Source organism: Azolla caroliniana, unplaced genomic scaffold, assembly GCF_043228905.1.
Source record: "Azolla caroliniana isolate FFs.n. ecotype wild unplaced genomic scaffold, voAzoCaro1.0.p SCAF_1003, whole genome shotgun sequence".
NCBI classification, from domain to species: domain Eukaryota; kingdom Viridiplantae; phylum Streptophyta; class Polypodiopsida; order Salviniales; family Salviniaceae; genus Azolla; species Azolla caroliniana.
Genome location: NW_028231438.1, coordinates 1 through 13,045, shown reverse-complemented (window position 1 = coordinate 13,045; position 13,045 = coordinate 1). Strand labels below are relative to the sequence as shown.

At 36.1% G+C, this 13,045-nt stretch overlaps 2 protein-coding genes across 3 annotated transcripts; both read right to left on the bottom strand.

Annotated features, from left to right (window-relative positions):
- Positions 1 to 5,033: 5,033 nt before the first annotated feature.
- Positions 5,034 to 8,750, bottom strand: LOC147847453 (uncharacterized protein At1g51745-like). Its single transcript, XM_087339179.1, is given in 4 exon segments — positions 5,034 to 7,182; positions 7,185 to 7,303; positions 7,306 to 7,376; positions 8,279 to 8,750. Coding segments are annotated over 4 exon segments (765 nt in total). The 5' UTR covers positions 8,470 to 8,750; the 3' UTR covers positions 5,034 to 6,798.
- Positions 8,751 to 10,013: 1,263 nt separating this feature from the next.
- On the bottom strand, positions 10,014 to 12,981 carry LOC147847452 (casein kinase 1-like protein HD16). 2 transcript variants are annotated; one of them, XM_087339177.1, is made up of 11 exons: positions 12,898 to 12,981; positions 12,617 to 12,711; positions 12,472 to 12,538; positions 12,257 to 12,386; positions 11,950 to 12,168; positions 11,694 to 11,824; positions 11,420 to 11,594; positions 11,237 to 11,327; positions 10,948 to 11,105; positions 10,637 to 10,825; positions 10,014 to 10,530 (listed from the first exon to the last, which is right to left on the bottom strand). In XM_087339177.1, exons 1-11 carry the CDS (start codon positions 12,966 to 12,968, stop codon positions 10,471 to 10,473), a joined length of 1,386 nt encoding a protein of 461 aa, XP_087195303.1. In that variant the 5' UTR covers positions 12,969 to 12,981; the 3' UTR covers positions 10,014 to 10,470. The 2 variants fall into 2 exon arrangements, with proteins under 2 accessions (XP_087195303.1, XP_087195304.1); XM_087339178.1 differs by having other exon boundaries at positions 10,643 to 10,825.
- Positions 12,982 to 13,045: the final 64 nt, after the last annotated feature.

Sequence of the window (13,045 nt, the reverse complement as noted above, 5' to 3'; positions counted from 1 at the left end):
AAGATGGACACAAGTGGGTGACCAAGTAAACAAAATGTTTATTTCCCAAGTTGCATCGAAATGGTCGATAGTGCCTCGACATTGCTACAACATTTCCAAGAAAGGGATCCATCGTGTGAATGGGTGGCTAATGCTCTACATAATGCAAAATGGGAATTAAGGAAAACATTCTACAATTTCAATATCAAGCTTATGTTTCAAAATGGACACAAGTGGCTAACTAAGTAAACAAAATGTTTTTTTCCCAAGTTGCACCGAAATGATTGGTAATAAGGAGAGAATATGGCTCTTTAACAGAAGATGATGTTGGAAATTATACAAATTGCTACAACTTACTATACTAAATTGTTGTCTATTGGAGTGGTTACCAATTCTACTCACACAAGTAGGAAACATGTGTGAACAAAATTGAGCCGAAAGTCACAAAGGAAATGAAGGTTGCATTACTAAAGCCCTTTGACATTATGGAAATATAGAATGCACTTAAAGCTTTAAGTCTTACGTCTTGTCCAGGAAAGGATGGAATTACTATACATTTTTTCCTCAAATGTTGGGGATATATTATGGAAGACTTAACAAAAGCTTATCAAAGTTTTTTTGATATTGGGTCTATGCCTCGTTGTATGGCAATTGGATTGATTGATTTAATACCTAAGAGTGAGGGTATATCAGACGATATCAGAAAATGGAGGCCAATAACTTTGCTTCATACAATATAAAATCTTCACGAAAACATTATCATTGAGATTGCAATATTTGTTACATGATTTTATTCATATCACCCAAATAGGTATCATTCAAGAAAGAAGTATAATGGATAATTTGTTCTATTTTTGGGAGGCTATTGCCTTGGCTTGCAAGAAAGAAGAGAATTTAGCTATTTTGTTACTTCATTTTGAAAAAGCCTACGATCAATTTGATTGGGAGTTCCATCATTATACTCTTATAAGACTTGGTTTTCCTTTGATAAAAAGTTTTGCTCACTATGTTCTAATAATCAAATCCAAAAGGAACCTAGATTGGGTAGAACTTCTCACAAATTGGGTAGGATTTATTGACTCAATTGCCTAGTGTGTGTCACGTTGATGCAACATCACTCTCTTTCTTAACATCCCAATGGGATGGTTGGGATACTACATTTTTTTACAAAAATAAAACTCCTTCCATTAGTTGTAAAATTTTACAGATGTGAATGTCATATACAATTCCCAATAGAGATGTGATAGTTCCATCTTATATGGAGGTCCACGACATATTGAATTGACATGTGAAACGTTGTAGTTGATGTTAACTATCTATCCATCATAAAGTAATTAATATATAGGAACTCCAAAAAGAAAATAATAAACAAATGAAATGTTTTTAAAAGGCCACTATTTGTTTTTATCAAAGATATTAGTTTTTTGTATTTGTCAAAATTTCATTCATGGTTCGTAACATACACTATTAATTTTAAATGGTATGATTAAGATAATGCAAGGTTGGACATGGTATAAAAGGTCATGGATGCGTCAAGGACGTCTTATGCATAGGACATTTCATGACACAATTCATGGAAAAAGTTTACCTCCCAAATTAAGAAACTTGCCTATATATAACAAAATATCTATAGTTTAAGAGCTTGATTACATAAGATACCTTGACTATAACATCTATTATGGTGTTTGTTGAATTCCCACCTTGTAAAGCAAAGTGTCTAAAAAGAATATGAACTTTCCTTATTACATTCTTTCTCTATCCCATGTTTCACTAAAAATGCATTGTTCCATTGCGTTTTTGTATTAATAGAACTTCATAAAGGTAACAAATATTTAGTAAAGAAGAAAGTATTAGGTCTATGTATCTTTGCTCTCATCTTTGGACATGTGGATGTACTACCAAAAAAAAATGTAATAATGTGCAGTGTGCTTGTGGAGCATCCCAAAGCCACTCAATTAATCGACTAAATTTTCTTAGTGCAAAATAGAAATCCTATTTCTATCTTCATTAAATGTTTGTGTACTGATTTCAATGATTTATTACTTCTCACCTCTGTGTCCTTTGCCTTATCAAATGGTGGGGGCAATCCTAAAGTTTTAGTGCATATGACCCATATGAGGAAAGTTTTTTATAACTAAAAAAACGTCGAACTTATTAAGGAGACTTGAAGCTTACAACCTATGTTTTTGCAAAGAAAAATATTTATCACTATACCATCTTTACACCATATTTTTATCACAAAGTATCTATCGAATCCACAAACAATAATTGTGGCTAACATCCAAAGTCTCTTATATGATGTATAAAATCAACGCGTCTTTCAAATTATGCTTTCAATGTTTTGTTTATTTATTAATGTTGTCTTTTAAAGCGCACTAATAACATTTTCATTGTCATAAGTGACTCATAACACTATCCCCCAAAAGCATGTATGTATGAGTCTATCATGCTTACGATAAAATTCAACCACATTTTGTTCATGATACCAAGATAAATATGTGGTCACACTTCCTAGAAAAACATCAATGAACTAAATATGAATGAAACATGTATATTTACATTGATATCATGGTTAAATATGATTTAGAGACGTATTAAGAGTTTACAAATCAACTCTGACATCTCATGATTACATGGATATATATTGATATTTAATACCCACTAGGTTAGGATTTCATCATCCATTGTTGGTGCTCCTAATTTGAGCTAATAGAATTTGAAATTACATACCTAGGTTTTGGCATTCTATATGAGTTAGACAGATCCAACAATGAATATATTTCATATTGAGTGCGTCCAATGGTAATTACATTATTTAACAAAAGTCCTTGATACCTTTACTTTCTTTGAAAGTGAAGAAGAGGGTTGATGTGATAGTAGTTTTGGCATTTATAGCACATGTTCAACGCTAGTAGCAAATTGTGATGTCCATTATTATCCTAATTGTCTTTGATCTACCCTCGATGTCAATATGTAGATAAATGGCACTAATTTTTATTCAAGCTCAACAAGTTTGCCAAAAGACATTCTAATGTGCAATATTCCTCCCATATAGTAAAAAATTTGATTGTCTTTGTTGTAGTGGTTGAGATTTTATTTGACAATGATTTAGAGCATATGTAAAAGAAACGTGTGCAACTATTTTGTATCTAAAGTTTATGAATTGTTAGGATAATATTCTCGTGGATTGAAGCACTTGGGAACTTGAAAAATAATGATGAAGAATGTTGCAATATCTTCTAAAATTGAGTAGTTTTTAGACATGTGAGGTAATACCCATGCATTTGGGGGGATTTGTAAAAAAGAGGATAGAGCATTAATGAATCAAAATATCTCTATATCATGTGCAACAAGGGAAATTTTCTCTTTAATGGTTTATTGGAATGGTACTTGCTTTATAATGTAATAGAACTCTCTAGTACAAGATTGATATAAGTTTCATTCACAAATCTTCATCAGCTCTATGAAGCTACCATAAGCATCTTATACATTTATTGTTTGCAAGAAACATTAAATCCAATGGGTGCTTCTTGAGGCATTGAGGGCAGAAGTATTTTGCAGTTTATGAAGAGAAGTATATGGATGCAATGAGCTTAGATAAATGTGAATAACACAGAATGAATCTATCAAATTACGGGGGAGTGCATTGGGATAGAGTTACATAATGAATGAGAGTGAGAATTTAAATATTTGAAGACCAGCATGCAAGAACATGGACTTGAAATTGGAGTGACTTGTTAAAAGCAGCTAAAGAACACTTGAAAGTACCAAAGCACTTGAGGAAAAGTAGAGCAAGGACTCAAAAGAAGAACATGAAGTATGTTGGTGAGGATGATAAGATATAATTGATTTGTTGAAGTGAAACTGCTGTAAAGCAAGTGAGAACATGGATGATTCAACAATGGTTGATCTTCCAGCGACCATCAATATATGGTTGTTGAGGTATCACCTTGACAGATGCAACATTATGAAAGGATCTCGATTGAGATTCAAGGATGAGTTTTTGGGATCCATGCATTTTCCAATACAATATCTACATTGAATTGCATGCTTACTGATGCATGGCAAAAGAGAAGACAAATACAACTCAGCACTGTCAATATAGATGTGGAGAATAGATGAAGTTTTCCAAAGATTTTTAGGGAGGATAGAGTGGCTAAACATAACAATACATATCTATATGCTAAAGTCAATACTATCCCCATTGATGTCAAGAATAGTAAAAACCGAATCAATTTTGAAGAGTCAAGGAAATTGAAATAGTCAAAAGATTTTGTTTCGCCTATTGTGCCAGTCTCGAAAAGTGCCGAACTGAATCCTCTATATAAAACCTCTCTGATCCTATTGAAAATCGCATTGTTGGAATACAAGTGACCATAGGAGGAGGATCAGAAGGCTTGCAACAAGGCAAAAGAGCTAGTGTACTCTTGCTATACTGAACAGCTATTGAAGACAGCATCCTTGTCTTCTGAGGCAAAAACCCCAGTTTTTTTTACTAGCCGCATCTATGAGCAGATGAACTAAACCTCTTGCTCATGACTCTCTTCTTATGATTACTAGGACTACTACAAGAAAGGCCCCACCATTACTGTTTATTGGCATCTAGAAATAGCAATACCGCAAAACCGAGGAACACATTGCATTGCTTTTCGCTTTGCTGTTTTCCATGCTGGTTGCAGTAGATGTTTCGTCACATTATTTTTGAGCATCGTCTTATATATATTTAAACGATCATAGGTTGCCCCACAATATTCTTGCAATTGACGAAAGTAAATAAACATGCATAGGCATTTCTATCTGGATATCAAGCCAAATGGATTCGCTACCTCCTCTTTGGGTTTATTTGCAATCTTTGTTGGCTCCAATTCTGCTTCTAGTGACTCTTCTTCACCCTTGGATACTGAAGCAGTGGTTGATTCCTCAACTAGTGTCACTCAACTCTCTTCTGGAAAACCATTGATAAGTAATCCTGAATCCCACATGATAACATCATGAAGACGTGCATTACGTTTTCCTTATTAATCAAAATGGAATAGGAACCATATTAATCAACAAAACAAAATGGAACAGGAACCATATTAATCAACACAAGAATCTCATGTTTCGATAATTTCACTCATTGGTAATCATATCCCTGATCATGTTTTTATTTGAGAACCCTTAAATTAGAGGCAATTACAGCTCTGTGGTTACGTTGAGACGCTTATGGATTCCAACTACTTCGTAATAGATCATTTGTGGAAGACCACTCTCCCCGTCGAGAGAAACCATGCAAATACAAACTACATTGGAAGTACTTCCAAGTTAGAAGATGTCATGCAAAAAATGATTATAGTTTATTTTATTAGTAATTCGACTATTGCATGTAGAGTGTATGCTGCTAATAAGATCATCTTGTCTTAACTGGTCATGAAACGAGCCACATCCCCCATAATAGGTTACTCCAACTTTAATGATTATGATGATTTTCAGTTCTATACATTGGTCATTGTCTAAAATATGGTCAGTCACCAGATAATAGGCAGACCACATAAATTTGATTTTAAGTCTAGCATGCAATCAGCAAAAATATACCTTCTAGTGAACAGACTATAAATGCAATTTTATTTACATTAATGCCGTTTGGACAGTACTGATCAATAGTGCTAAACACATACCAACTAGAAGTAGAATATGCTAAACATGTTGGGACTTTTCAATCTTCCATATAGATGGAACTTTATATAAATGAAAGACAAAAAAGAGGAAGAACATAAAATTATCTGAATATGCAGACAAGAATCCATATTTTATTAATATTTTCTACCTGCAGCAATAGACTTTTGCTTTGAATAAGTGTCATCCCTAAATGCCACAGCTCTAGAAAACCATGATGATTCTTCAAATGAGGAAATATTTACCTTATTTGTTTATGAACACTACATGCAGGTCCATGTACAAGCACTGATTAAATGGACATACCCACATAGAGATATAACATTATAGATGTTTATTTCTCTTTTTAATGTTTCAGAAGCCAACCTGGAATTGACCGTTGCACTTCCAGTTCATCTTCCTTTGTTGATCTTTTCACTCGATACTGCCTATAAGCAATTATAGCAGCTTTCACAGTGTCTAAATTTGTGTGACTTCTTGAGAGAAACAAAGAACCATCAACGCAATTGTTATAAAGAAGATAGATGGATGCACTATTGTTTGGTTAGCATTCTCAATGAATAGTCTGACACACACATTTCTTTACTACTCATAACCTGCCCTCTCAATCCAAACTCAATTTCAGAGAAAGCTTGCCTATGTTTATAATTTGAGCACATTGAATGAACCAGACAGGTTGTTGGGCATTATAAATGGGTTTTCTGTATCCAAAGATGTATCGTTCATACAATTAACAGAACCTCCATAAGCTGATCCAGGAGAAAAGAGCACTTCAAACCGCTCCCTCCTTGCAAAAGAGAGTGAACGAATGCTGATCATGGCATAGGGGGAACCTTCACTTGCCCACATTGAAAAGGCCCTCCATTACAGCAGCTTGATATCATATTATCAGCGAAACTAGTGCTAGCATTATCCAGCATGCAGAGGAACCCATCACCTCATGTCTAGATCTATCTCCAATCTGGAAAGTGATGTCATGGCCATTTCTTCCTTCCACTCGAATGAAAGGAGAAATTTTGAGCTCAGATCTATAGCATTATCATCACAATGTTTTAGACTGCTTTTCAATACCCGAGGAAGGGGATTTTGCTGGTTCCTCTTTTTTTATGCACTCACTTTCGAAGATATTTTCATCGTCGTGACTGATGCAGAAACCATTGCTCACTACGTTTTGAGACCATTAGGTGCTGCATCCTTTGTGATACAGCCAAGCACTTTATTTTCCGCTTCTCCCAATGGTGCATTTTGAGCATGCGCATGGAATGCAACTTTGGATGAGGTTACCCTCAAGCCAAAATCTTGAAGACACCTCATACGAGGAATAGTCTTGGCAATGTCATCTTCCCACTCCCCTTCCAAAAACCTTCTGTCCCCTTGTACGGTGAACAAACTATCAAAGCTGAAGAGTGCTACCTCCTAGGAGGATTCCCTATTTAAGAAGCCATTCTGAAAGTCTAAATAATGATGAGCTACTCCCTCCATCTCATCATCTAAGATCACATCAGCATTGGTAAGATCTAGTTCTCTATAATTATGATCTAAACGTGAGAAGCCCTTTCTAGCAGGTGACTCTGCTCAGCATATTTCTGTTCGAGCTCCAGTGCATGCAGAATTGCATCTTCATTTTGGGCATACTTCTCCCTCTTTTTTGTGAGCATGTTTGCCAACTTTCTATACATTGATTGAAATCTTCACATAAAAAAGATTTCACCCTCCTCGACTTCTCGATGTTATACTAATCACTGCAAGCACATCAACACAAAGAAGATGAATGTTTGCACACCTGCATATGCAACACTCTGGAAGGGATTCAATTCAAACTATGTAGAAGGTAGAAATACCAGTTATCAATCAGTATCAACTATGTAGAAGGTAGAAATGCAATGTAGACAATGTGTTATAAACCTTCAAATGTCTTAATAATTATCAACTACTGAGTGTGGAATGATATCTGAAGCAGTCATTCACTAATGTCCTACTCTAGCCTTCATCAAATCCTAATTACTTCACTATGCATATGCTCAGAAATGAAAGCTACCACGATACATTAGGTGCCAGCTTCAGCCATTCCCACATTTCAGAGATAATAAGAGGTTAATCCCCACCAGACCCTAAGGTCTATGTGAAAATTAGGATTAATTCAAGGACCTACTCTTGTATTCATTACACCGAATTACTCCGTTACTGACGACTTAATAATAAAATCCAGAAAGGGATCTAGTGAAGTTTTCGTTAACTCCTCATCACTTAGCTATGCAGAGGCTCATAAATTCCTAATGTATTTTATCAATGGGCATAATCTACTCTTAAGTGGCTCCAACATAGTTATGTGGATGCACTCATAACAGAATGGAATGGTGAGATGTAATAAATGGGCATCCACATTATAGCTGGTAAAAGGCCGTCTAATCACTAATTGACCTACTTTATTCTTAATTAATGCTCATAATACAATGTGACTGCTATGAATCAGACACCATCTACTAGCTGCATTCAAGGCAGTTCAAGACTTCCATAGACTCGTGAAACACAACATGACTACAATAATGAGACATAATGCATCATCTACTAAGAGGCCGATCACACACTTCATAGAACTTGTAAAAAACAAAAAGCAAAAACAGAGAGAGAGAGAGAGACTTACACACTAGCATCTTCTCTTCTAAAGAACTTCACCGGAGTGCCTGTTCTTGGTGATAAGAGGAGCTAACTAGGGAATTCTTCTGCTCCATGAAGTTGACCCGGCCACCATGAGCTATTCCTTCGTCTGACCCAAAGAAGAGCTACTCCTGAGCTGTCTATTTTAGGATTATTCATTTCCCCTGATCCATCCATTCTCTACTCCTTAGTCCAGTTGGATGACAACAACGATGATGATGTGGAACCCTAAGGTGTATGGAATTATTCCTAACGGCGATTTCCTTCGTTTTCGGAATCCCATGCCCAAACAGAACGCACCCCTTCTATGCATGAAAGTACGGTTGAATTCCTTCCTTTGAATGGTAGCATCATGACTCCGTTGCTACAATGAAGCTAGAGGAAGCTCTAAAGTAGAATTAGATCTTCATGAAATCGATGACGCTCTGCATCGTGCAGAAGAGAGGGAATGATGCAGCCTAGTAATGTACATATTAGGAGGAGGAGGAGGCACCTTACGTTTCAAAGACTATTCCCCAATTTGTTACAAAACATAGTTTTTTTGGTGCCATGGTAACTCTGAGAGGAGACAAAACCTTGAATCTTACAATCTTTCGTCAGATCAGTCAGTAGTGTCCTCGTCCATGAGGCTGTTGCTTATGAATGATTATGAATGTGTTGAAACCTCTCGAGTTTGTCCAATCAACAATATGAATAGAAAGTAATATTTGAGTGCGTTGATAAACCATGTGAAGAAATTGTTGTAAGTAGGGTTTATGAACATCAATCATTTTTTGTCAGTGTGGGCTCAATCAAATCAAACCGTTATGTGATAGAAAATTTCTACAACATCATTGCGGATCTCTTACTTGACAAATTCTGAATTGTGGTGCTTCATGAAAATAAAATTTAACATAAATTCCTTTTCATGCATAAAAAATAGATATCTGCCATTAACATTCCTTTCCCATTTGTTTATCATAAATACTACATGCTTTGTATATTTTTGTAAAGCAAAGAAATCCCATCATCTCTATCTTCTTACAAAATATTGGCATTAGATAGAGATGAACTATGGAAGACGTGTGTGATTGAACCCAATACAAATTACGAAATGATTTACCAACAAACCTAGCACCTGTACGCATTCTTTTAGAACTTGCCATTTTGCTTAGGCACTCTGTTACAAGTATTTTGCTTTTTGTACCACAAATTACAATAATGCATTTTATATGTAACAACTTAAAACTGTGAAATTGCAACACCATTTATTTTCAGAGAAATTTGTTACTATGCATGATCTCTAGCCTAAAAACATCACAATTACGCCAAATATCTCCAAAGTCATGAACTGCTTTTATGTCTTCTGTGAGAAAGAATGTTATAAATTATGCTACCAATATCAAAGTTCACACGATGTCCATTGTTATCTCCCTCTGAGCCATATAAGAATTTTTGAAGTACAACTTTTAAGCTTCAGATTTACTGCAGGCCCATGAATGGCAGGATAATGAATTAAGATGTAGTCTGAATGACTACATAAATAATATAAACTCATCAACACTGTTGAGAGACATCATCCCATGATTGAGTGACAGTCATATTCCCAGAAATTTGCCCGATTGAGAAACTTACAGTAGAAAAGGCCAAATAAACCCAATAGTCTACTTATCCAACCAGATCAAATTCCTGTGAACTGATCGCTAAGATTATCATTGAGCTACCCAAGAAACATGCTATGGCAAAGAAAGAAAGACTTGTTACTTCTTCTAGCCAAAACTGGTCTATGACATAAATCATGTACAAGTGTGAATGTCATTTGGGTATCCAGAATAAAACTAAATAAGAGGCCAAAATGATGAGTGAGATTGCAGTAGTTACATCTTACATTTCAAATATGGGCGAGTAAAATGGGAGCAAGGGGATAAAAACCTTACTCCAGTAGTTGCAGATACAAAATGAAGTTAGACATGTCTAAAGAGTTGAAAACAAGCTGAAGAAGCTTAAATCCATAGATCTTCTGAAGAGGTAGCAATGCAAGATTGCTGACAGCAGCATACCTTGGGACAGCTCTTGTGAACTATTAGTAGTTCACAGTGCTAGAATCTATATATCAATTATAATACGATTTGCTACATTATCCAATCTGCCCACCTCTTGAGTGAAAAAGTTAATAGCAGTCATAGCAGCGAACAGCTCTCATGAAACGGTGCGTCCATAACTTACAGCAGATATATACAAGTTTTTGGACCACTTTTCCTGGAGAAAAAAATACAAGTGACAAATGTAAATTTTCTTGAGAACAAACACATCAAGGATACTGGTAATCGCTAGACATAATGAACAAATGGACCAATCATGCAACCTTTACATGTGCACTCGGAAAGGCGGATGTGCGAAGTGTTTCTTGTGTTTCATCTACAGGTTTCTTTTTTGGCACACTAAGTATGAAAGCCGCCTGATCCTCTGTTGCAGCCGTGGTCGTTATACGATACCCATTCTCCCATCTGCGGTGAATGCCTTCACTTGGGTATAGAAAATCCAGTTCCACTACCTACGCATTAAAGAGAACGAATTTTTAAGAGAACATTTTCTTTTACAATAAAGTCATTGTAAGAAAGAATATAATAGCAAAGAATGGAAAAAGTGGGTGGAATTGAATTGCAAAAGACCCACTTGATCCGAATATCCAGCATTTCGAGACATGACCACACCCCAACGACTTCCGGAGGTGGCCATAGAGGTGACGAAAAAACCCTCTTTCCACTTCTTATTTATCCATCTAAAAGGGAATGAATCACTAACTTTGTAGGACTGCTGAGTGTATTGTGTTCCTGGAAAAGGAAAAACACAAGTGAGAAAAAACAATGTTCCTGGAAAAGTATAACAGAACACCACGTGGGAAGAAAAATGTTCCATGACAAACTACTAAACAGCATCATGTGATTTGTGTTGGAACTCTGACCTTTTGACATGACAACCAGAGAACTCCCATTATTAGTACCAGCAATTGCACTTATGTAAAAATTCTTTTCCCATTGCTCAATGATCCATTCCTGTAAATGTATTCCACTTCTTTCACATTCTCTTCTAGAAAAAGATATTGCAGATTGGCTGAAAAGTAAATTAGGGCAAGGTAAATAATAACCTTATGCAGAAAAACTGCTGATATTTCATACACTTGATCAGTGAACCCTGTTCCAGCATCCATGATCAATGCCCATAAGTTATTTGAGGAAGCAATACTGCTAATATACAAGCCATCTTCATTCCCTTTGTCTACATGTTGAGCTAATCTGTTGTCAGCAACATTATAGTGATATCTGCATATGCATGTATATCACCTTTAACATGTCAATAACCATTCCTTATTGCCCTCGTAATATACTCATTCTAATATGCTTTTTAAACTATCAGTGCACCTTTGCTTCATTGGCCGACGAGCACTGTAAACGCTTATCCATTGAGTAGCAGGCATTCCAAGCCTTACTTTCTTCCTAGGCTGATCATCTTCATCCTCCTCACCAGTCAACCTCGCCCGCTTCTGGCCAACCTGGTGCCAAAAGAGAGCTCTAATATCACATTGATTTTATGGCTACAATAACCATTACAACCTATAAACAGCCATGCAGAACAAGTAGCAGAAACAAAACAAAACAAAATTATAGTGTACAATACCCTTTGAGCACCATCTGTATTTAAAGGTCTCATTGCTGGATTTGGCCCCAGTAAACCATCAAAAAGAGATATCAACTTCGCATAGTTGGGCTCCTCATCAAACTTAAGATTTACTACAGTTTCCAGAAAAATCCGGAAAGGGGGAGGGAAATAACAGCAGAGCATTTCAGGTGATGTAGCCATCTTCTTCTTGCAGACAAGAAAACTTTTGTTGTCACCCTGGAAAATTTTGAGTTCGTTAGTACCACAATATGTCTATATTGATTAAAATAGGTACAGTAGAATTTCCGCCTTAATCAATGCATACTTGGTAGCCTTGCCAAGGTAAGCGGCCTCTAAGCAAAAAGATGAGGGTATATGCCAGAGATTCAAGGTCATCTCGCCGACTGCCTGTTCTTCCCAGATGAGCATGCACGCTAGCATAGCGTACAGTACCTCTGCAACCATAAATAGATAATCAGGACTCCATTCTTCGAAATGTCCAAATAATATCAAGGCATTTCGCCAATAGTATACATATACCTGAAAACATCAGGTTTTTGGTCGTATTCAACATGCTGACCAGTAGCACCATCTCGCCACTTCATCGCTGAAAGAGACAGGTTTCAATGGCAATAGAACAACAGGGGGTGACAATAAAAAGAATCTAGGCTGCATGCGTACTGACCTAGGCCAAGATCGATCAAGAAAAGCTTTTTCTCATCGACTGTACCAGGTTGGCCAAGCAAAACATTTTCAGGCTTGATATCCCCATGGACATATCTAGAAGGCATATGGTTTATTAGTACTTCCATAATCTACATACACAGAGAGAAACAGACCTATACAACATGACCTTTTCAGATCATTTTTCATCACAGTAAATCTATTCATCTAATGCTTCAGTAATTACAAGTATTTACTTAGTAAATTTCCCATTAAAACTTTGAATTTTTGTTCAAACCATACCCTCTTGCATGTATTTTCTCTAGAATTGATAATGCCTCCACAACGATGCAAGACACCATTTCAGTCGTCATTCTGTAGGAAAAACCTAGGTTCATAGGGTATATACAGGCTACTTCATACAACTAGCAAGACATAAATAAGCATTCTT